Below are 25,999 nucleotides of genomic sequence, written 5' to 3'. Positions count from 1 at the left end.
ATTTGTCAAATAAAAGGAAAAATAGGTTTACTCAAAATACATTCAGCCGAACCTTTCATGCAGGACCACACATTCATCTCCTAACAGCCCACAACTCTACGGTGCCTCGTGACGTCACAGCCCTCTGCCTTTAAAAAGCGGCGGATCCGCGCGCAGTTTGCCATAACTGTCTTTAGTCCGGCGCGGACCGTGAAGCACCTGAAGCCGCAGAACAAGGATGAAGTGATGGACGGCAGGTTTCCGGGAGACGTGTGGACAGCCAACAGGTGGCTCCTTGTTGCTTTCGCTCTGTAGCTCCTTTCTGTCCGAATCCAGCGTCAGTGGAGGAATGTGTCCGTGAACGCACCATGAAGCTCCGGGGAAAGGCTGTGGAGAGCTGAAGCTGAAGTTTCCCGCTGAGCGATGTGACTGCCCCCCCTCCCCACTGCTCCAGAGTGAGGACAAAGTCAGATGAATGGACCGCGGGATGTTTTCCGGTCAGACTGGACTCAACTTCAGCTTCAACCAGAGCGATGACCGGGAGCCGGACGACACCCCCGCGGGCTCCGCCAAGCTCTCGCAGGCGGGCTTCGTCGTGCTGTCCGTGGTGCTGGGCTTCATCATGACCTTCGGCTTCCTCAACAACTTCGTCGTGCTCATCTTGTTTTGCAAATTCAAGAAGCTGCGGACGCCGGTGAACATGCTGCTGCTGAACATCAGCGTCAGCGACATGCTGGTGTGTCTGTTCGGAACCACGCTCAGCTTCGCCTCCAGCATCCGGGGGAGGTGGCTGCTGGGGCGCGGCGGCTGCAGCTGGTACGGCTTCATCAACTCCTGCTTTGGTGCGTCTACCTTTCAGAAAGTTCTGCACACGTCACGTGGACGGAGAGCTCTCACATTAGCACAAACTTCAATGGGATAAATGAGGAAAACTTTATGAAGGAAGTTTTAATTAGTTCGAAAATATGCAAAAAAATTCAAGTGAAAGTTAAAAAGTAGCCTACCTAGGGAAAAAATCAATCAGAAAAATGTAAAAATATAATTGGGACAGCATTGAAATATCATTAACAAACAAACATAAAATAAACAGAATTTAAAACTTTTTTGGGGGTGGGGGGGTGGCAATGTTAGCTAAAAATTAATGTTATAAACAAAAAGTAATGGGGAAAAATACAAATTCTTATATAGAGTTAAATCAAACTTTGTTAAAAATAAAAACATATCAACTAAAAAAGTGTATCAACTTTTCTTGATTGTGTCACATTTTTTTGCTCTAGCAAGAGTTTGCTAACATAAATAGCTGAAAATGGATGTTTTTCAACAAAAAGTAATGGTGTAGAAAGATACTATTCTTACTTATAATTGCAAAAAAATCTAGAATTGAATAAAACTTAACTGAACATATCAACATTGCAACTATTTCACAATTTACTAGCTAAAGTAGCAACAAAATAATGTTTAAAACAAAAATTAATGATGAGGAAAGGCAGCAATTCTTGATTCTAAAAGCAAAAAAATAAAATCTTGACTGAATAAAACATTATTGAAAAAATAAACATAACTAAAAAGAAGTGATTGCATCACTTTTTTTTGCTAGTTTGCTAGCAAATGTAGCCAAAAATTAACATTAAAAAATAGTGGGGAAAGGTAGCAATTCTTGCCTATAACAGCAAAAAATCTAGAATTGAATAAAACTTTATTGAAAATATGAAGATATCAACAACAAAAAAAGTGATTCCATTATTTTTTTGTTTTTTGTTTTGCAAGTTTGCTAGCAAAAGTAACCAAAAATTAATGTTTTAAACAATTACTTAAAAGGGTAACATTGGAGAAAGGCAGCGATTGTGTCCTATAAAAGCAAAAATATATAAAATTGAATAACAATTTATTTAAAATATAAACATATCCACTGAAAAAAGTGAAAGCATCACCTTTTTGGTAAGTTTGCTAGCAAAACCAGCCAAAAGTTAATGTTTCAAACAAAAAGTAATAGTGTGGAAAGATAGCAATTCTTGCATATAAAAGCAAAAAATCTAGAATTGAAAACAACTTAACTGAAAATATAAACGTCAACATTAAAAAGGGATTCCATAACTTTTTTTTTTTTTGCAAATTTGCTTGTGAAAGTAGCCAAAAATTAATGTTTTAAACAAAAAATAATAGTGCTTATAAAAGCAAAAATTTTGAATTGAATAAAATTTTATTGAAATACAATTAAAAAAACGGGATTTCATAACTTGCTCTTTAAATTTGCAGAGAAAAGTAGTGAATAATATGTCTAAATGATGATTTGAAAGGTAATAGTTGAGAAAAGAAGCAATTCTTTCCAAAAAAAAGCAAAAAAACATTTAGAAAAGAAAAAAACTTTATTGATCCCAAAAAAGAACAACAATACCGTTAGTCACCACGAGTTACCTCTGTTAAAAACAGCAGATATGTGATAAAAACACAAAAATACACTTAAAAACGAATAGCCATAATAATTATTGGAAAAAATAATGATTTAAGTAAAAATTGAGGAAATATAACTACTCATATCAGTTGGGGATTTTTTTTAATTGGTTTAGCAAAAGTTGTGAAGGCTATTTTTTAAGCTTTAAAAATATTGACTATTTGTTCCACAAAACCAAAAAGATTTAAAATAAATTAAAGAAATATGTTTGTTATTTGACATTACGAGCTGCCACAATGATATCAGTGATTTAGAAGGACTTGTGATCTCAGACAAACATGTTTTTATGGTTAACGGGAGATGAATCGGTCAGCTGACGGTAATCTGCGGCTCTAATTCCTGCATCATCACATCACGCATCCCCGGAAACACTTTCAAAAAGTGACGTGCAAATTCACATTTTTGCTTAAAGTGGACAATAATAAAACAAAAAAAATGTTTTTTGTTGTGGGTGAAGCAGCATCTCAAAGAAACAAGGGTGATAGAGTGACACCTCTGGAGATTTGGTGCATGTGTTTGTCTTTATTTCCTGCGTCCTGATGAAACGCCGCAGCCACAGAGCCGAGCATGTCAACAGCGTTTGTCTGAATCACGCTCCCCCCTCCTCTTTTCATTTGTTTCTGTTTGTCTAATCCACTCAAAACCATGCTGGTGCACTGAGATCCAGCTATCATCTCAAACTAATCTGTTTCTCTGCTCGACTCCAACAATTTAGACTAGTAAAGCTCATTTTATTTTTAAATGATCCTCAAAAACATTTCAAGAGTAGAGTTTTTAAAATTAAAAATGAGATTTAGATCAAAATCGTTGGTTTAATCCTCCTCGACATTTCTATTTCACTTTCTTTGTGTCCTCTTCAACCTTTTCCAGTGGGTAACTCCTTGAGAAAAAGCTGAGGTGAAACTTGTTTTCAGCTGATGAACAACAGTTCATGTAAAGCAAAACCCACACAAGTGCATTTCTGTCTTTCCTCCGAGGCTGCCTCAGGCAGAAAAATGACTTTTCCTGCCTCCATTTAACTGCACTTGGTTCACAGAGTGGATTTGCCAGCACAACTGATCCAATCAGTTTAGTCCTTCTGCAAAAATGTCTGAGCTCTTCAGAGCAAAAAGTCTTTGTGGGACGTATGCCATGCAGGTAACACAAACTATTGTCTCGTTAAATATGGAAATGAAAAAACGTAAGAGGATAAACATTTGCAGAGCTTTCAGTAGCGTCTTCATCTGTATGTTACAGTGGTAAAAGAAGAAAAACAAACAAGTAAAATATGTTGTGGATCAATGAAATGTAAGACGGAAACAGTGATTAATGATCCAAGAAGAAAGTTTCCACGTGCAAAAGCAAGAGGAAACACACCATGAAGAGCAGACTCTATTATATTAACATCAAATAAACTAATTTACCTAAAAGCTACAACCCAACCAATCAGTTTATTCTACTTCAGAGTCACGCAAAGCCCCCATGCGTGCTCCGGATGAGGGATTGAATTTAGGGGATGATTGGATGCAATCTGTTTGTGTCATGAGCCAGGCATGTTTTGCAAATTGACGTTTTATAAATGCTAATCTAGGAAATACGAGAGTCTGGATTTTTGTGGACAGTTGTGCTGAAATAACAGAACAGAATTGGGCTTGATTGAAGTGGACTCCGTTTGTTCCCAGATGACTTCTTTGTGAGTTAAAGCTGTTGATGCAAAAAATGAATCAAGGTCATTTGAATTAAAGACCCACTTCAATGAAAATAGGGTTTTTTTGTGAGGATGGAGGACATATATAAAGGAAATTAAGATAAAAAAATATTCAAATTGTGGTGAATCAGGAACAGACAAAAAAACTGTGTTCTGTAAAAATCGTATTTGTGATGTAGAAGTGTCCTCGGCGGGACATTCTGATGCATCCACTAGTAGTTGGCTAGGTTGATTGATCGACTGCCTTTATTTAACCAGATAAAAGACCTGTTGAGATAAAGATCTTATTTGCAAGAGCGACCTGGCTACGATGTATGTCGTAATGAGGCGATATCCAGATTAAATTAAATAGGTAAAGCCTCAGAAAGAGGATAGTACAGGTAAATCGAGATCTCACAGATGTAACGTTTGTGCAGGGAATAATGTGTTTAGGGACATGGACACTGTTTATATGACTCTTGTTGTGTTATATTCAGGATATTAAAAATGCTTTTAGGGAAATCAGGTGTGACAGTTTCAGCTCTGATCGCAGGGCACTCCAGGTAGAGGGTGCTGCTTAGCTGAAGACTTTCTTTACGAGTTCAGTCCTGGCATGAGGTGCTGGTGAGAATTACAAGAGCAAAGAGCGTAATGATGATTTGTCCTTTGAAGGAGAGAGCTTATGGAACTAGATCCATGGACGTCTTTGTTTTCCTCATCTGAGCTTGAATCTGGCTCAAAGCGGAAATGCTAAGTTGGGCTTGAAGGGCTGTAAGCTAGTGTAAACAGAGAGCTCTCAGCAGCGGCAACAGAAACTATGTCCTAGAAAACTACAGATATTTTGGGTTTTGGCTAAAAACAACATAATCAGAATTAAAAACCTCTGGGAACACTGTTATACTAGATGAAAAGATAATCGGAGTGGGTCTTTAGCTTTACTTGATATACTCTTATTTGTGTTAAGCCATGATTGATGGACAGTTTGTTTTTTGGTGCTTATCGGTTAAAAAATTAGTTTTTTCTTGGTATTATCTATAAAAAAAAATAATATTTTTGCTCCTTATTCATTTAATTCTAAATGACTTGAACAACAGGAAACAAAAAAATCACTAATAAAATCTCTAAAATGTGACACACTGAAATATTTCAGAATAATGAATCAGTATCTTAGGTCAAGATAGATAGATAGATAGATAGAAGGTATAGTCTCAGACCCATTGACGCACTGATGACGGCTGAACACTGGCGCCAACCTTCCAGAGGTAATGTGGGGTTCAGTATCTTGCCAAAGAACACTTTGACACATGACAGGAATCAAACTTGCAATGTTCTGATCAAAGCTACCTACCGCTGCTCTACAGCCACATGGTTGTATGAGTTACAAAGAACTGGTTAAGAGAAAAATGTTGACTTATTTATTGTCCCCATCTGTATTGTTTCGCTTTTCTCTCCTTTGAACAAACGGCTAAAGCATGAGTTCATCCATGCATAATTCAAGCTCCTCCCTGGATTTGTTTGCTTGTCGGTTCACATCTCGGCGTTGGTTTTCCTGACAAAGTGTGGGCATATTTACAGTGTGTTCAGATCAGCAGGTGTTTGTCTTTGTTCTCGGCGGGGCATCTGCAGAAGCCTTTCATTTCTGCATGTTAAAAACTTTGTGTTTGTGCTGCATGCTGATACTAATGGTGGGTGTGTGTCATGGTAGTGCGACGCTGAGTTCCGCTGAAGAAATTCTACGGATTCAGACGAGATTTTCGCCTCTTTCTTTAAACCCCTTACAAGTATGAAGTAAGATCTTGATTTGAGATGATAATTCATCCAAAGTCAGAGTTTGTTTGCTCGTATCCTCGGTTTTTCTCTTCATCCATCCTTCTATCCCCATTCTGTTGTTCTGTTCTGATCAGATTGTGGGACACTTTTAATACATCATTGCCAGAGAACAAAGACAAATAACGTCATGTAAAATGATGATTGATCACCAGTTGCTTTTCAATTGCCCCAGGCAGGCTTCAAAAAAAGAATTGAATTTGGAAAAAGGGAAAGAATCACTTTCCTAGAGCTGATACCAGAGAAGATGCAGAGAAATGGCTGCCTTTTTCCTGCGTCCCCGTTATCTCCTGTCTTCTCCGCAATCACCTTTTCAGTGTGTTTACCTTTTCTGTGACGCAAATGCCAGAAAGCGGCGAGAGGCTGGATGACTCACGCCCGTCACTCTTCATTCCTCCCTTCATATCTGCCTTTTGTCTTCTTTTTCGTCCCAGATTCTTGTCTCTGCACACACCTGCCCGCTGATTACGCCATCTATGTCAGGACAGATCTGATCTTTAGCTGCATGGGCGTCGGGGCGCATGCGTCCCTGTCAACATCGATAGAAATTAGGAAATGCAGGAAGCTATAGACCTACAGTTCCTGGAAACCATGAAACATCCTATGAATCATTTCATGTAAGTCCTATAATAGTTTTATTTAGTAGAACTTTTCAAGATGCATTCAAAATTCCTACAATGATTAGTTTAAAACTTTCTTTGGTGTTTACCATTAAGTTCTGTTTGCCACTGAGGCGGATCCACTTGACATGTCATCACATTATGTCTTCATTTAATTAATTAAATCATTCCTCATTTTAAAATCCGTCCTTTTTTATTATTGCTTTATCCAGTGAGGAATCTCCAAGGTTGCTGGAGCCTATCTGAACCGCATCAGGATGAAGGCCAGGTTATGCCTTGGATAGGTTGCCAGTACATTGTAGGGCACCACACAGACACACAAGGCAAAACTAAAGCCACGTTTCCACTGGGCGGTACAGTACGGTCCGGTTTGAGCATTTCCATTGTAAAATGGAGCCAATAGACAGTACTGAACCGTACGTCTTGGAGCCCCCAACAGTTTTAGGTCCATTGAAAAGTGGAACAGAATTGTTGGGGTGGAGCCGCTGTAGCCACCCATCGATTGGCAGAAAGTGATGATGACATCAGAAAGTGCCAATCTAGCGCTCATTTAAGCTAATCTTTCCAATGTTTGTAAGTATTCAGGATTTTGTGGTTTTCTGGGAACCTTTTGGTCATGAGTTTATATTGAAAATGCCTGGAAGCAACAGCAAGACATGGTCTGTGGTGGAAATGTAAATGTTTCCTGTCATCTTTGGCTATTTCCATTGTTGCTGCTTCTAGTCGTCTCGCTGCACTGGAGTACATGACACGCTAGCTGTCTGCACCACGCATGAGCCGTCAAAACGAATCGCTTAGTGGAAGCGAAGTCTAACTGAGAGGAAACGGCTCTGGTGCGAGCCCCGTGGTCTTTATGTAACTTTAAAAGTTTGAGAGGAAATCCCTCTGCAGACCATCATGTTTGATCTCTGCGGTCTGGCTTCTGCGACGCTGTGAATATGTTTTGTTGGGTTTCAAATTTTTGTCGGAAAGCACTGCTGAACCACAACGAATCACAATACATCACTGTACTTCCCATATAAATGGCTGGTTATCGCGTGAACCGACATGAGTTCGGAGTTTTGTGAGGTCGGCAGCAGAGTCTGTAGCTGCAGCCATCCAGTAGCCAACATGAGCCATCTGCCGTATCTAGACCACTCCCGCATCACACCTGTGCTGTAAGGCTTGCTGTGTGAACCCGGGGTTACCGTATCACACCAGATCTCTTAGTGGAAACAAGGCTTTAGAGTCACCAATTAACCCATGAAGCATGTTTTTGAATTGTCGAGGGAACAAGTTCCTGTACAAAACCCATCAGTGCACAGGGAGAACTTGCAAATTCCACACAGACAGGATTCAAACCAGGACCGTCTTGTTGTTAGACGATAAAAAGCCAAAGAACGAAAAAAAAAAATGCAGTTATCAACAAAAAAAACCGCCACACATTTCAGTTTATCAGAGGACAGGATTTATTACCTAATTTTTAATTTACCCCTTTTACACCAGAGATGACACCTAAAGCTTTAGTCACATGCCCCTGTATGGGGTCGACTCATTCTGGTGCTGCAGGTTTGTGGGTTGTCTAGGTCCATAGAGGATGGTTGACCGGTGCAGCTGCATCTGCAACAGGTGGCTCACAGGGACACCTTAAGAGACATCCTGATAGTGTAACGTGTCATTGTTGTGTGTTTGGTAATTGTACTTTGAAGTATTTGTAAGGATAATGTAAGTTACACACACGCATGTCATACGGGTGATGATGTGTGGTGTCTGTATGCTTGTCATTAGTAAGGTGCGTGCACTGGCTCCTTACTGACCTGCTGACACATGGAGTGTGCATGTTATACAGAAATGCCTGTAGGATGCCTGCAGGATGTGCACGCAAACTACACTCTGATTGCCTAATTTCTTCCTAACAGTCAGGCTGCAAGCATGGAGTGCACAACGGACGTTTATCACTTTAAAAGCTGTAACAGGCCTGCATCCGTCCTGCTTTACTTACCCTTTCATGTTGAATAAATCTTCATTACAACCTGTCTCCTGTAGCATTCTCGTTGAAATAAAAACCTGCATGAACATTTTTGCACTATGGGTTCACCGATATGATCTTCTAAAATTGCGCAGGCCACTTGAGTGCCCCGTACAGGTTTGCCCATTTTTCCCCAGTAGTATCTATCCATAGGGGCAGAGTCTTAGGAATAAATGACAGATGCTCTTTGACCTACCGTGTAGACAGATCCCAGTGAACTAGTGAAGGTAGTGAACGGCTGAAGAGTTACAATACTTCAATGTCAATAACTGTACTGAAGGTGCTAAAGAGTTAACCGATGAAAGAGATCACATTTAAAATAAGTTATCATCCAACAATTACCATCTCCTATAAAGAATAAAAAAATAAATGCGAAAGTGTGAGATTTTGCAAGTCTATACCAGTATGAAAGCAACCTCAGTCTTTGAGCCTGTCTAAATATCTAATCATTGAATGATCCTATGAGTTACCCAGTGTTTAAGTAACCTCTAATCCATTGTCTTTTTCATTGTCATTCTTATAATGGAAGTTATACAATAATGAGATGAGATTTGTTTGCCAAAAAAGTAGAAACTTTCTGTCTCGTATCATCCTTTATGGACATGTCCTACTTGTACATCTCAGAATGTTCAATGAAACAAAGGAAATTCAGAATATGAGGCTCAGGAGCCGTGTTGTGTATCCAAGGTAACTGCTGAGAACACCAGCAGTGTCCTGTTTATCCTGCAAACATTTTAGGACACACATTGGCAAAGCTAACGCGTAGAACAGACAGATTGAGGTTTTAAAAATAACTGGAAGTTGGAAAGTTGCGTCATTAAGGGTGGATTCCTAAATAAAAAAATCAAAAGAAGGATTTCTAGATTATTCTTTTCTAAAGTGCATTTGTAAATGTCTAACTCTGCCTTTAAGTGGGGTTGTCAAAGGTTTTTTTGTGGGTGGGGTTGGTGAGGACTGCAGAATGCTGGTATGTGATATAACTCAGCGAAGGTGTAATACAGAATAAACACTGGGACAGCTGATCTGTGCAGTGCCTCAAAGAGGATGGAGAGACAACGTCTTTGATTTCAAAGCATTGTTTACATTAAAGTTGATCTAATCTGGTTGCCATGATTTTTGGGTTGAATTTTTTGCGCAAAATTATTTCATTTCAAATGTCTTGAAACAGAAGCATGGTCTCTAAATCAGTCAGAGATCCTTGCACTCCTTTAGGAGGATACACTCTTCAGCTTGTGAGAAGACATGGTTTGGCTTGCCATGTTTCCTCTGGAGGTCATTCTGAACCCCTAAAACCTTGCTGTAGGGCTTTAGTCGTTTATGCAGTCTGCTGGGCAATCAATGAACCTGCGTGTTTGTCATTATTTGTCTTTGTCTATACTTGTACACTGAGTGGGCAGACTCCAAGTAGAAACCACCCCAAACAAAAAAGTTATTCTGCATAGACTGTAATAAGCCCTAAACACAGTTATTTTCCCTCTGCATCTCTGAACACAAAGACTCCTCTGAATATAGTAAACAGCTGATTTCACCCTTTCCATCAGAACTGTGTCTGCAGGGTTCACAAAGCTGGAATAGCCTCAGCTTATATTGAAAAACAAATTATGTTCTACAACCCTTCACAATCAGTTAATCAATCTTTCATCAAGACCAAGACGAAAGTAAAATTGTTCCAGTGTCGTCAGTCCAAACAGAAAAGGCTGACCTTCTCAGTGAATGAATGAATGAATGAATGAATCTGTCAACCAATCGATCGATGAGGAGATGAGATACGCTTTTATTTGTCCCACTGTGCAGCATTATAATCTCAATAAAGAGAAAAAGAATATAATCTACTTTACAAAATCATACTGAATGAAGTAATAGGTCAGAAATCAATCTATATATGACATTTAAAGTAACCTTAGTTGACTAAAGTTTGCAGCACTAACTAAAAACCCAGCAGTACAACATCAACAAATGCTTAATGCTCAGAAAATTTAAATCAGTTTAAAAAAACCTATTAATTAAAGTCAAAAGTCAAGGAGTTAAGCTCAGAGAGTAATTTAAAGCCTTTGGGTAAAGATGAGTCTTTAACTGTGGTTTAAATTAATCAATATTCTGAGCAGCTCAGTCCTTCTGAAGTGGCTTATTCAACAACTTTTTTACGATTATTGAGAAAGATTCTTTTTTTTATTTTAGTTAAAAGTCAGATATTCTTAGTTTTTAAATAAAACTGTCCTTGTGAAGTCACAAAGGTATGAAGGACCGCTGTGGTGTAAATGTGCTGATCTGTTGCTGCTTTTATCTACAAAGATAAACTTTCTATCAGTCTTTTAATGACCTATTTCCCCTAAATGAAAAAATGTATATATATCATTATTAGCACATTTATTAATCCAATTTAAAGTTCTTCAGAAAATGGCTACTTCCACGTAGAGCTCTCAGCAGAGGTGTAAAGAGGCAACACATTCTCACTCCCAAGTAGTCACATATTGGCGTTTAGGTTAAAGGGTACCCAAACAGGGCAGGGTTGGAGGCTCACCCCATCCGAAACCCAGATTTGAAAAAGGCCAAAAAGGGGGCGGGGCTAGTGAGCAGCAGAGGTAAGGCCTGGATCTATGATTGACAGTTAGGTTAGCTTAGGATAGCCGCAGTTCTTGCACTTTTTACAGCTTGTTTTTTAGAGATCATACAAATTTAAATATACCACAAAATCAATCCATTTTTAGCCTACGGGAGGGGCAGCACATAAACGGTTATTGACTATATTTTCAAGTTTATTTCAATTTGTCAAAAATTTGGCAACAGCCAACAGACAGCACTTTTAAAGCTCCATTAATAGATGTCAACAGCCAAAAAAAGTTGATTTAGTGTTTGGCTATCCTTTGAGGACCCCTTCTTGTCAGTTTTTGACGTTTTTTTGGGTGTCCCCACCTTGTCGTATTTTGACATGCTGGCTGTTCCCATTGAATCACTAGTCCCCAATCTTCGGGGCACAAACTGGAACCGGTCCAGTACCGCAACGCGAAGCGCACCGGTACCCTAACCGATTACCCTTACCCAGCACTAGATGCGTTAGAGGTTGCGGACTGGTCCTCGGGACGTGTCCAGTACCAACTCGAACACAGTTAAGGTTCACAGCCTGTACTGGATGTGGTACCAGTACCACATGAGGTACTGGATGCGTCCTGAGGACCAGTCTGCATCTGGTACCACGAACCAGTACCTGGAACGGTACTGGTTCGGGTCCGGTACCGTGTCTGGTACTGCATCCGGTACTGCTCCCTGAGGCTTGTGGACCCTTGATTTTACGAACAGTCAGACCATCAAAAAATGTCAAGTTTGGGACATCCAAAATGTCAAAAAATGACGCAGAGGGGATCTGTAACCAAACGTCAATATGTGACGACTTGGGGATGAGAATGTGTTGGAGGAGGAGGATTTCATCTTCTACCCAAATCCCAAAGTTCATTTTCTGAAATAGCTCGACTGCATGATAAGACCGTTATTGAAAATCTTCTGGCATTCCTACATGGAGACATGATCAAGAAAACCTGCTGGAGTTCAAAGTCGGTGTCAAGATGGAGCCCTGAAAGGTGTTTTAAAGGATTTCGAGGGAACTAGACTAGCTACATCAAACTGAATGGAAGTTGTGCGGTTTCTTTTTTTTTTTTTTAAATTAGATGAAGAATGACACTTGAAGAATAAAAATAACAGCAATATTGCAAGTGTGTGTCAGCACTTTCATCACGTTCTCACATCTCATCACCGGGGAATCTTGACAGTAGAGACAGACATCAGCTGCGCCTGCATCACACTGAACACTTCATGTTCCAACCAACATCCTTCCAACTGAAGACCTGTACTTAATTCTTCAATACACACATCTCGTCCTGTACTTTTCTGCTATTTAAATACTATTGTACTACATCCAATAAAATATCACACATTTATAGGCATTGCCTAATGCAGCAATGTAATGTATTTTCTGCTCACTTAAAAAAAGAAAACAAAAAATAACTATACATTACAATCTGGAGCGCCTTACATACTGTATATCAGGAGTGGGCAGTCTTTTGATTTGTGGGCCAAAAAGAGCTCTAAAATTTGACAGAAGAGCCAGACCAGGACCAGATACGAGGGCTGTTTTGGTAATCCACCTCATAAGAGAACGATATAACATCAAATCTGGATGAGAACAATTTAATATAGAGCATTTTGGGGATGTTATTTCAAAACTGTGACTTTAGTTCTCATTTTACCGATTGCACCAGTGGTTTGATGTTCTTAAGAGAAAACCATAAACTTAGAGAAATGCTGTGTTGTGTGTTGTTGGAATGACTGGAAAAAGGACTCAGAAAACACACATAAATGTAAAAAAAAAAGTTACAATTCTTTGAATAATAATTTCTGTACCTAAGCAAAGGTCAATGCATTTATAGTATGCCAGCTATGGGGAAACACCCCAATTAGATTGGAAAAAAAAGGTTTATTGTTGTTATAATTTATTCCCATTTGGTGGGTGTGGCCCAAAACTCTAATTTGCCTGCTGTATATGGATTCATTCTGGTAGTGTTACTGATGTTGAAGCGATTTCTGAGAGGTACACAGCGCTCTGTTCAAATGTTTGCTTGGGTCATACTGTAAATATATGCTAACACGGCTAATGTGTAGCGGTGTTGAACTGTTTCTTTTTTTTATGTGTTACTAACAAGGTTGGGAGTTAACATAATCAGAGTAACGTTTGTTTTAGTGGTATCTTTTTTTCAACGTGTTGCTAACAAATCTTGGAATTACAGGTGTTGTAAATATGCTAACACAGCTAACACTTGACTAGCCTGTAGCGTGTTACAAATACTTACAGTGAACGCTGTTAATGAAGTCTGACTGACTGACTTATCTCTGACCTTTTTGCTTCACTTAATGTGGCTTAAGCTACATTTACATCGCTCTCTGCAATATATCTTCAAGCGACTACTTTCAGTGAAAGGTCCACATAAACGTGTTGGCTAAATGCGTATTTCAGGCTCCAGCATTCAAAACTCTTGTATTCATGTGTAAGTACACACATTTTTAATACATTTTTGGGGCTGTACGTACTAAATGGATGGCCAATGAACACGCTTTGAAAGTTAAATCAGGTCGTACTTTGACCAATCAGGGACTTGGATTTGGTAGTGATATATGGTCAGGAGAAATTAATAATTGTGGTTTGTGTCCGGCTGTAGTTAAACGACACTGAGTCTTTCATATATCAGAATTGGGTGGGAAAGAATATTACTGGGGCGACATTTCATGGTTTTGACATTTCGCTACTAAAAAGAACCCCCTCCCTGTTTGTCTAGTGTGAACATCATGAAATAAATGCGCGTTCAAGGATGGGAATGTAGTTTGTTCTTATACATGCGTAATAAGCATAGTTATGTCCGTAGCTTTACAGCTTGGTGTATTTTATACATTACATAAATTTAATAGTAGAACATTCATTGATGATGCGCCTCACAATTCGGTGCACTCTGTTGTGCGGAGAATACAGTATAGTTAGTGTTAAATACTGTTTCATTTAATAAATGTCATTTCATTTAAACAATTTGAGAATTTCTAAAATTATTATTTATACACATTATATCATCGCACATGGATCACCTTGTTGCTCAAATACAAGAAGCTCATAAAATAATCATGAGCATGCAGACGTCATCAATTATTACAATTTGAACATATTTATGGTAATATGTTTTACACATTACTGATTCCTAAAAAAATAAGAATGTCCAAGATTTTTTTTTTTATTCTACAATTTCACTTCATTTCTTAATGCTGTCCTTTGTTGAGCCTGACTGACATCCTGAACTCATTTTTCTGTAGACTGCTGCTCCTTAATCTAACAGATAGTATTCACTTGTGCTAAAGAGTGTCTTGCTTATAAGTCAGAGAATTTTAGAAATTAGAATGGATTATTGGTAAGATGCTTACAATTTACTCTCCTATAAATGTTTTTTTCCCAGTGCACATTGGTTGAAAGGAACTTTTGTATGAACAGATTACAAAGCAATAAATCCAAAGGTATTCTAAGTGAACTGTATTTGGAGTGAATGGTGATTAAAAGCATTTTGCTTTGGACATAATTTAAATGCTTCTTGCTGTTTTGGTTTCGATAAAATCTTTCCAGAAAATGTTTACGACAATAATTTTGACAATTACATTTGGCTTCAGGGAACTCCTCATGATTTATAGAACTATAAATGTGATCGTTTGGGAGGTGTGGTGATAAAATGTAGCAACTTCTCCAATTTCTTTGGGTCACTTTTTATGAGACCACATGCGATTGCATTGCTTTTTACTTAGGATTGGAAGGTGGAGAAGTTCCTCACAGCAAATTAGGGAATGCTGTAACAGAAATTGTGTTTGATACTGTTCCTCATAGATAAATCTCAGAATCCTCAGTGTGCAAGTATGACTCTTCAACAAGAGTTACAGGCACCACTTGCCTTGGTTGAGGTCAGAGTTCATGACTTTATACTCGACAAAAATAGATCCATACACGAGTTTCAAGGAGAAAGACGCCGCTGACCCTTAAAGAACACAATGACATCTGAGTTATCTCTTGAGCTTTTAGAGATTTACTCTTAAAAAAAAAAATACTTTGACTTTAGAAATGTATCTGCACTGGGACACAAGGAGTCAAACCACGTTAGCATTCCCAAAACAAACAAACAAAAAATTGTTTATATAAGTAACCAATCAAAACTATACTTTAATTACACATATAACCATGTCTGGAGTTTTAGCTACAAACTCCTTTCTTTTTTAGTTGACTCCATGTTATCGTAGTTTCAATAACACCCAAACTAAACATTTTGTGAAAGTGTAACATACGTCTGAACCAGAATTAATCCATAGATTATAAGGGACCCTATGTTTTTTTTTAGAAAAAAAATACAAGGCTTTAAGTGCACCTCGTGTGTGGAAAATATAGAAGTTTGGATTTTTGGGGGAAAACTATTTTTCAAAATCCATATGAACACTATTGAGCACCTTAAAAAGCTAAAATAAAATAGTGTTTCTGAGCAGCACAGCAGGCTAACTTATGAATTTCACACCTCCGCTGCATTCTCCACTGCCTCCTTGTGACCTGTTTTGTGTGATGGTTTGACATTTCTTGATATAAGAGGTTCAAAATATTGTCCATAGGAGACATGCTGTTTCTGTGAGTGGGTGGGGTGAGGGCTGTATGGCCCTAACATTTTTGCAATGAATATCTAACATTCAAATAATAGCTTTTAATGCAATAAACAGTAATGTGATTATAGGTCGCTGTGCAGCGGTGTGATAAAATGGTCGTTTTTGTGTCGCAGGTGCAGCATTCAACGTCCCGCATCTGTTTATCAGACAATTAAGTTTGCAGCTTCAGCTTGCAGGCATGCAGATATGTCCTTTTGAGTTTGTGCAAGGTTTATTTTATGAATAAATGTGTTTTTGGTACATTCTGTCCAAAGTCCTAATCTTTTAAACCACATGTCTGTGCTTTTTTTGTTGTGAGTTATTCTGAAGTGTCCCTGCAAAGAACTGTTCCTTACATTATAGGAACCATTCTCTCAACCTTGTCTGTTCACTCATTTACTCACAGAAACACAAAAATGTATTCTCAAAAGATGTCTTTACTACGTTAAAACAAACAAGAACTAGAATTACTGTTAGCTTAGTTTCTACCATGTTTTCCGTACTATAGACATACACCATTGTACGGCATACCATCAATAAATTGTCTATTTATGACCTCTTGTCATAAATAAGGCACTCCGAACAAAAGATGAATTGAGAAAAATAAGTCAAAGTCCATCAGTCAGTCGGACTTTATGAACTGCGTTCACAGTAACTCCAGAACAGGGGTCTAAAATGGTGGCCCGCGTTGATATTTTGTGGCCCCTGCCTTAATATGAAAGTTCAATGTCTATTAAGCAATATCTTTTGCATGTCCATGCTTTTTTGAAGGTAGCTTTATTTTTAATTTGTGATGTTTCAGCTTGCTTTATGCTAAAACTTTGCATTTGCTATTGTCGTTGGATCTGGTCGTCAGAGAAGTCTTTAGTAACCGCTAGCAACATTAGCTCCTGTTGTTTTACAGGACACACAGAAAGTATTGCTGAGTAGTACATAGACATGAAAAAGTGTTCAATAAACTTGTTCAGTAGACATACACAAAGGACCAAAGATGTAGACAGTGGACACCAAAACATATTTTGGCACAAATGGAACCCCATATAGCCCAGCCTCAGCCAGATTCTGCCGTCAGGGGCCGAAAGGTAAATTGAGTTTGAGAACTCTGCTCTAGAGCTTATTTGTAACACGCTACACGTTAGCCAAATTAGAAACTTTAGCATGTTAATACCTCTAACTCCCAACCTTGTTTGCAACATGCAGAAAACAGACTGATACCACTAAAACCAGCTCAGTGGCTTTGTGGTAGAGTGTCCGCCCTGAGACTAGAAAGTCGTGAGTTCAAATCCCGGCCGAGTCATACCATATGGGACCCAGTGCCTCCCTGCTTGACTGTCAGCATTAAGGGGTTGAATTTGGGGGTCAAACCACCAAATGTTTCCCGGCTGTGTCTGCAGCTCACCGCTCCCCCAGGGGATGGGTCAAATGCGGAGAACAAATTTCACACACCTAGGTGTGTGACAACTAACAGGACTTTGACTTTAAAACAAACGTTACTGTGACAATTCTAACGCTGAACCTTATCAGTAACACAAAACGCAGTCCGACACTGCTAAAATGTTAGCTACGTTAGCGTATCCACAATAACCATCAAACAAACATTTTGACAGAAAACTGTGGAGCTGTCAAAATTACTTTGACATCAGTAAGCATAACCAGACTTAATCCATCTATAAGGTCTTTTGAAAGGCGCACTGTCGTTTTTTGAAAAAAATTAAGAATTTTAAGTGGGTCTTATAGTACCGGAAATACGGGAGTTGAAACATGACAAATAAACATGAATCATGACTCAATCATCAACGCTAGTCGAACATTTTGTTTCTCTTTACTGTGCAAAACTGTGTATAATTTTATCAAATTTTGACTCAACTCATCTGTTTTTGAAAAACCTCATAAAATAATCCATCCATCCATCCATTTTCTTGACCGCTTCGTCCCTTTCGGGGTCGCGGGGGTGCCGGAGCCTAACCCGGCTACTGAAGGGCGAAGGCGGGGTACACCCTGGACAGGTCGCCAGTCTGTCGCAGGGCCGCAATCACACACCCATTCACTCTCACATTCACACCTAGGGTCAATTTAGAGTCACCAATTAACCTATGAAGCATGTTTTTGGACGGTGGGAGGAAGCCGGAGTCCCCGGTGAAAACCCACGCATGCACGGGGAGAACATGCAAACTCCACACAGAAAGGTCCCAGCCGGGAGTCGAACCGGGGCCTTCTCGCTGTGAGGCGAGAGCGCTAACCACTGCGCCACCGTGCAGCCCCTCATAAAATAATATCAGTTCAAATGGCTGCTTGTTTTTTTTCATCAATGAGGAATTTTCTATTATTAACAAGCAGCAGGAGCCCGTGTCACCCCTGCAGTGGCACAATGTTGGGTTTGACTTGGTGAAGGCTCAAACAGAGTGGTATCATACCTAGTAGTCAGGGACTTAATTACCAAGGATGGCTTGAACAGGTGGGGCAGCAATTTGAGCCGTCTTCCAGCAGGAGGGATTTGAACAAATGCTGTGAAACAATATGGTTCAAAGACAGATTTAGTTTGTGGCTTGATGCTCAACTTCGAAAGAAGGCTTAACGCCATTGAACTACAAGATGATGCTTCATTGCTTTGTTTAAAAAAAGCTCCTTTTAATAATGACTTTTTTTTAAATTCAGGAAACCAAATAAGTTTAAAACGAGGATAAAGTAGCTGTAACTGTTAGGACTGGAGGCCCAACTAAAACCCAGAGGATCTCTGTTGAGAGGAAAACTCTGCCCCACTAAAGCAGAGTAAACACTCTTTAAAAGGACACAAACAGCACCACAGGGGAAAGAGAAAAATCAATTCACTATTTTTAGAATACATAGCAAGTTGAGTTGACTTTTTTGATCATTTTTCTATCCACCAACATCCAGGATTCATATTCCCTTCACACCAAAATCCTCTCCAGGCTGTTTTCTGTGTATAACAACAGTGTACAGTAAATGGTGCCCCTTGTGGGGGCGTCTGTTTTTGCTGCCATGCTCTTCAAGTTTGTAGTTGTAGACATATGTGTAATCTGTTTTTGTTCCGGCAGAATGAAATGCTTATAATAAGCGTTGAACAGTGGTGCCACAAATGATTATTTTAATAGTCGACTAATCACTGATTCTTTTTTCTGATTAGTCGACTAATCACCAATTATCATTTCCAAATAGTCGACTAATCGGGTCATGAGCAAACTGGATGTAAAGCACACATCTTAACCATAATTAGCTTTAAACTAGATATATAGCATTACCTGTGATAATTCTAGTGTGAATTCTGTAAGCTGAATTTGGCCACTGAAGATGCTAGTGCTGATAGCTGAAGATGATGAAATTGATAGCTAAAAACGCTAAAGCTGAAATTGCTGAAGCTAATAGCTGAAAATGCTGAAGCTGATAGCCAGCTAAAGCTATTAGTTAAATGCCAAATTAGGCAAAAAAAAGAGCCCAAATTAGCCAAAACAGCTAGCATGTAGCTAAACTATAGGCTAAACTACAAAATAGCCTAAAAAAACAAAAAAAAGGTTTAATCAGTTAAAATAGCATGTCGCTGAAATATTAGCTAAACTCCAAAATAGCCTAAAAAACAAAAAAAGTCTAATAAGCCAAAATAGCTAACATGTAGCTGAAATATTAGTGAAAAAAAAAATCTAAAAAACTGAAAAAAGCTTAATTAACCAAAATAGTTAGCATGTTGTTGAAATTTTAGCTAAACTCCAAAATAGCCTAAAAAAACAAAAAAGCCTAAATTAGCCAAAAAAGGTAGCATGTAGCTGAAATATTAGCTAAACTCTAAAATAGCCTAAAAAGCAAAAAATAAAAGCCTAAATTAGCCAAAATGGCTAGCATGTAGCTGAAATGTTAGCTAAACCCCAAAACAACCTAGAAAACCTTAATAAATGCCAAAAATGTCCAAAAAGCTAGCAGAATGTTGTTATAATGTTCAACTTTACTACACTGTGACTCCATATAATATAAACCAACGACTAATCGACTATTAAGTTAGGCGTTGATTATTTAGTCGATTAGTCAACGATTAGACGACGATTAGTCGACTAATCGTGGCAGCCCTAGCATTGAATAAACTTGACTATGTTTCTGATTTCTTCAAAGGCAGTGAAGTACAATGAGCTCCCTAAAATGCTACTTTTTAAAAAATAAAATAGCACCACCATACAACACAACATATAACACCATACAAGACAGATTTCAATCTTTTAACCCTATTAAGTCCACAGTGTATATATATATATATATATATATATATATATATATATATATATATATATATAAAACATTCCTAAATGCATCACACACATTATTTATTTATTTTGGTAAACCATGGACAGACTAAAAGTTCTAGGTAAAGAGTACACAAAACATTAGGTCAAGAGATTATGGATTTATACAACCAATTATATCTGCAGTTACGCCATCAAGAGTATCTGACCTGAATGTGAAGATGAGGGCTGGATGGGCTGGTCCCTTCCTATTTTAAAGTATCTACTCTTTCAGCTGAGGCCTATCCTAGTATTCCTGCAGTGTACGGGGAAAGATATTAGGATGTTTTCTTCTAGACAAAAAGAAGAGTAGTTTGCAGCAGCAGATACGTATCTGCAAGGTGGAAACATTGAACCACATCTAATGAAAGGGTCAGTGAGTAATCAGCCAGTGGAGCAGCAATAAAAGCTTTGGTGTGCGTCAAAAGAATTGTTCCAAAGGGAAGAGTCAGCTGAGTGGAGTGACTGTTTGTTTAGTCACCCAGTGCGATAATTGATCAAAGTCTAAATCCTGTCTGAGAGCGATGAAAAGGGATGTGAGGTAAATCTAAGCAGGATTTCACTGTTGGATTAGCCATCCTAACACCATCACTCTTTTCTGTCTTTTCCAGGTATCGTTTCGCTGATCTCTCTGGTGATCCTCTCCTACGACCGCTACAGTACTCTGACTGTATACAACAAAGGTGGGCTCAATTACCGCAAGCCCCTACTAGCTGTTGGAGGCTCTTGGCTCTACTCCTTGTTCTGGACAGTGCCCCCTCTCCTGGGCTGGAGCAGCTATGGCATAGAGGGGGCTGGAACAAGCTGTTCTGTCTCCTGGACAGCTAACACAGCGCAGTCACATGCCTACATAATCTGCCTCTTCATTTTCTGCCTGGGTCTACCCGTCCTGGTGATGATCTACTGCTACAGCAGACTGCTGTGGGCGGTCAAACAGGTGAAGTCGAGAGTGTGTGTGTTTGTTTGTGAGCTCACAGGAGGGGGCTTCAAATGGACCAAAAAGTTTCACCCAAATTGCCGTAGAATTTCTGGAACTTTGGGGGTTTTCTGAAGGGTTAGGCAAGAGTTCTCATAGAACCCAATGAAATGTTTTCTTCTTAACCTGTTTCAAGTCTGTCCTTGAGGGCATCAAAGACGAATGTTTGTGATGCCAAAACCAAGTTGAGTACTGGAAGGACATTCCAAGGTTATGAACACTAAGTAGATCATGTAGAAATGTGCCAAATAGAGGTCTACAATGCTGGATTTTTTTTAGATGAAGAATGAAATTGAGAAATATTTTTTGAAAAATAATCACACATGCAACAACATTATATTTGATTGCACAGATTTCTTGGCAGTATTCTCCAACCCTGGTCCTGGAGGCCCACTGTCCTGCATGTTTTCAATGCTCAAAGACATTTGATCTTCAGCCTTTGTAGAGACTGTACAGTGATGGTCAATAAAAAGCCAGCTGTGTTAAAGTAGCACAGTGTGTCCTGAGGACCAACTTTGGAAAATACTGGGACAGGGTGACTGTTTGGCATACTTGGGCATGATTTAACAAACGGAAATAACCATTGTTTGTATTTGAGATCCTTCGACATATTTTATTTCACTGGACAAAACAAAGTCTTGGTGTCACCTAAAGAAACTGCCTTACCTCTGACCCCCGCAAAATTCGACCAAAGCCCGTCACTGTGGCTTCCTGATCATCTGCTGCCATTTTGAAACTCGACGACAGTGATTGGTCTGAGTCACATTTTTAGAGGAACTACTTTCGGCAATCATGAGTGAGCTTGTTCGATGTCCACGCCCCTTCCACTGAAATCAGGCTCAGGAGAAGCTGTCAATCAAACATTCGAGGTGGGACAAGCAGGTACCACATGCTTTTACTGAGGCATCTGATTGATCAGTTTATAACTCAAATAACTTTAGTATTAGGATTGGAAAGAAGATGTGAAGAAGAATGTATCAGAGCAAGAATGGTTATTCTGACAAATAAAATGACTTAGTAATGACTTTTTGTTTCTCAATAGAAGGTTTTGACCTTCTTGGAACCTGCGGGTTCTTCCTATTTGGAACAATAGAGTGGAGTGGTTGATATGTCCAGTGTTTATACAGTCAATGATGAGAACTGAACAACATGAGTGACCCCTCCTCCTTGGTGTTCCAAACAGGAAGTACCTGCTGGCTCCAAAAACACACTATACAGTGCGTTCGTCATTTTCTAGCGTTGTCCGAATATACAACTTCAAAGCTGAGTGCACTAGAAATTTCCCAGAAGTCTTTGCGAAAAACTACCGTGCATCGATTCTCACTACATTAGCGCATATAGACCACAATGCATTGCTGTTGAGCAATTTTTGCGAAAAAAAAACGTATATAAATGTAATTTTTAAAATACTCCATTCACATTTTCATCATCAGAACTCATTGGAGTCATAAAATAGACATTGTGAAATGTTTGTATTGATTGATTGATTGAAATTTAGAACCACATTGAAGGAAAAAAGTGTTTCAGTGCAGGGTATTAGATTATGGAACACTCTAGAAAAATCTATAAAAGAATCTCATTCAATTATTACTTTTAAAAAAACTGTGAAAAAACAAATGCTCACATCATATGAATCAAACAGTCATTAAAAACAGGCTTAATGGGGAAGAAGGGAAAAAGAGAATAAGGAAAAACAAAAAAAAGGGTTTATGAGGTATTTACTTTATTTGGGTATTTTATTTTATTTTATTTTTTTTTTATTTTTTATTATTTTTTTTTTTATTTGTTAATATTACTACATTTTTCCCTACTATTTTTGGTGTTTGTTTCTTTTACAATTTGTATATTCTGTTGCTTATTTTTTGTTGTTGACTGAAATTATTTACTCACTTGGTTAAATGGGGCAGAGACAATAAGTTTTCTTCTTTCTGTCCCTTTTCATTTTTCACTTTCTAAAAAAAAAATCAAGATTTTTGTATAACTCCTTTTGTGTGCTTTGAAAATGAAATAAAAACATACTACTACTACTACTATTAGATTTTCACTTTGCGAAATTGGCGATGTACTACTCAGCATTGAGAAAAACAAAAAAAGTAGTGAGCATGGTGTCTGAGCTGCTTTTAAATTCCAGGGCACTATATAGTTTTTTAGTAGTTGGGGATTAAGGTTGAGAATTCTGACACAGCCAAAAACTGCTAAAGAGAAATAAACAGCTATTACGGTACTTAGTTGTTCTATGTGTCACAGTAACTATTTTGCTATGATACATGTTCTTGCTAATCTTATTTTTTTTAGTACATTTTTTCTGTATTGCAACTTATTCACTGGCCTACCAGATGCCTCAATAAAAGTTTTTGGTCTTGCGTTAAATGTTTTAAATGTTCGATTCTCCAGAGCCTGCTTTTAAATGGTAGGGGTGTGGGCTTGCAACAAGCTCACTCCTGATTGGCTTGTCGTTGAAATGTAGACCCAGATTGACATGGACCAATCACTGCTTACTGATGTCCGGCTCCAACATGGTAAAAAATGGCAACTTAATTGACTTTATTTAGTTGGAGGTAAAAGTAAGACATTTTCTATGGGTCACTCTGTCTATTTGTCATTGACAGTCAATGTTGCAATGGAGCAAAGATGGTGGTTGAGTGACCTCTGGATTTGATGTTATAACTAAACATGAGGGGAAGCATTTCCCTAAAGCTATGACATTACTCACTTGGTACCTCATTTCACCTATCAGATCCTCAATATGGTTCGGTATAAATCCAGAACCTCAAACTTCAAACAGCATCGTACTCTATCGACCACAGTAGAAAATAAAGAATAAAAAGTTTTTACTTTTTTTTTCACCTGTAAGCCTTTTCTGTTTATTGGATGATAGCGTTTCAAGGCTGCAACAGTCTGGTGATTAGTCCAGGGTGTGCCCTGCCTTCACTCAACATGGCTGCGATAGGCCCTACCAGCTCAGTGACCCCCTGAGGGATTAAGTGGGTTTGAAAGATGAATGGACTTTTTAGGGCTTGTGACGAAAATAGTTTAAGATGTTGTAATATTTTATATATACTTACATTATAAGCTACTATTGGATGGATGATAATCCAATGAAGAGCATGTATTGTCACCTAATGTACAGGGTGTGTGAGATACAGTAGCATCTACATTTATAATGCTCTCAAGGACAAATCAACATTAATTTCACCCCCTAATTACTACTTCAATATCACTTCAACATACAGAAGTAGCAATAAAACCTGGATTTGACTTCATCGTGTCACATTTAGCACTGCAGTCTCTTCAGAGAAGTGTTGTGGCAGCTTTTTGAACCATTTTATAGCCTTTGTCTTTAAAAATGTAAGAAGGGAATTTAAAATTTAACACATTCAAACAGAATTTTAAAGCTTCTTTCGTTTTTCAAATGTGATTGCTGATCATGTGGATCCACAGCTACACTGACAGCCGCTGAAGATGATGTAAAAGCTGCTGCAAAAGCTCCCATCATTTTTGAAATAGCTGTGGCACAATCTATCTCTTCATGCGTGACTCAACTATTTATGCTTTTCATTAGCAGAACCAAAACAGCTACACAATTGCCTCTTTGTATGAAAAATGAATAAATGGATTTACGTGGACTGAATTGTTTTTACTTGCTGTGTTAAGGTAAGGAATCCCACACTGGTCATTGAAGGAACTTAACACTGACAAAAGTGTAATGGAAACCAGCTCAATGAAATAAGTCAATGTTTTCCTCTAAATTCTTTTTTGGCATTTTCTGATGTTTGTCTTCATCCTGTTGGATAACCTGCAGCTGAGATCAAACTTTCTGACACTGGGGAGAACATTTGGCTCCAGAATGTCTTGATGGTCTAGAGATTTCATTGTAGTCTGCACAGACTCAAGACACACTGTTCCAGAAGCAACAAATCAGCCCAGAGCATGACTGAACCGTTCACAGTCGGAATAGTGTTTTCTTTTCATGTGAGTTTCCTTCGTATCAGGGATGATTTGGGGTACTAGTCAAACACCGGACCGTCTTCCTGGAGTGGTTTGGCTTTTTGCTATTTTTATTTTAACAGAGTTGTTTTTCTTTTTTGTCTTTGATGGTGTTCTCTTTGGCCAGAGCAGTGACTGACTGTATGATTCTGGTGTTTTTTGACCTTGGAGTCTACCTGAAATGTGTTTGTGAGTGGTTCTTGGCTCTTTGGCTGCCATTCATGTTCACCATCTTGTTCATTTGTCATTTATATTCTTCTTCCAAGGCTGGTTATTGTCCTGTGGACCCTAAACTTCTAAAACGTGCATCTGGAGTATTTACAGTCCAGGAACAGTATGTCCTTACAGCAGTTATCTTTAACATGCTGGTTTGTGGGTGTTTCTAATCCCCACATCAACGATTGTCACTCTGTAAACAACCAAATTGTCTGGTTACACATTTGAAGACACCTGTAATGTTAATGATGACACACCTTAAGCCAGGTATGTCCAAAGTGTGGCCCGTATCCAACGACCCTCAGACTCCTTTCATAAAAATCTCTATAATTTTAGCACTTTTAAAAAACTGTGTATATTTCTTGATTGTGGTTGACTAAATTCACCATGAAGAGGTGCCAACAGACGAGACGTACCATCTACAACAGGGGTCTCAAACTCGCGGCCCGCGGGCCATCTGCGGCCCGCAGGATGATAATTTGCGGCCCCCGTCTTCATATGAAAGATTACTGTTCGTGCGGCCCGCAAGGCTGATATGAATGACAGTTGTTATGTGCAGAGCTGAATGAACCAATCACAGTGAGGTATATGACTCTGGAGGGCGGGACATCGGCTGTCTGTCCTGTGCCTCTGTCTATTATTTATTCCTTCCTCCAGTCAGCTGGGCGAAGGAGGAGCCAGGAAGCACCAAACGCGATTTGCAGGACCCCGCGCGGGGAATTTGCTGCCCGCGGCTCTCAAAAAATGTGTTTCTGTCGCCGCGTGTCGAAGGTGCTACC

General features: G+C 38.8%; 1 protein-coding gene across 1 annotated transcript in view; it reads left to right on the top strand.

Moving 5' to 3' along the window:
• The first annotated feature begins 454 nt into the window (after positions 1–454).
• The window catches only part of tmtops2b (teleost multiple tissue opsin 2b), a 48,946-nt gene continuing 23,401 nt past the window's right edge, over positions 455–25,999 (top strand). The window contains exons 1-2 of the mRNA XM_024286007.2: positions 455–821; positions 20,653–20,978. Of these exons, the coding sequence (XP_024141775.1) occupies positions 455–821; positions 20,653–20,978 (693 nt within the window). The remainder of the gene's footprint in view (positions 822–20,652; positions 20,979–25,999) is intronic.

The sequence above is a fragment of the Oryzias melastigma genome, linkage group LG21 (genome assembly GCF_002922805.2).
Source record: "Oryzias melastigma strain HK-1 linkage group LG21, ASM292280v2, whole genome shotgun sequence".
NCBI lineage: Eukaryota > Metazoa > Chordata > Actinopteri > Beloniformes > Adrianichthyidae > Oryzias > Oryzias melastigma.
Note: the sequence above shows the minus strand (reverse complement) of the source record. Positions and strands in the feature narration are given on the sequence as shown.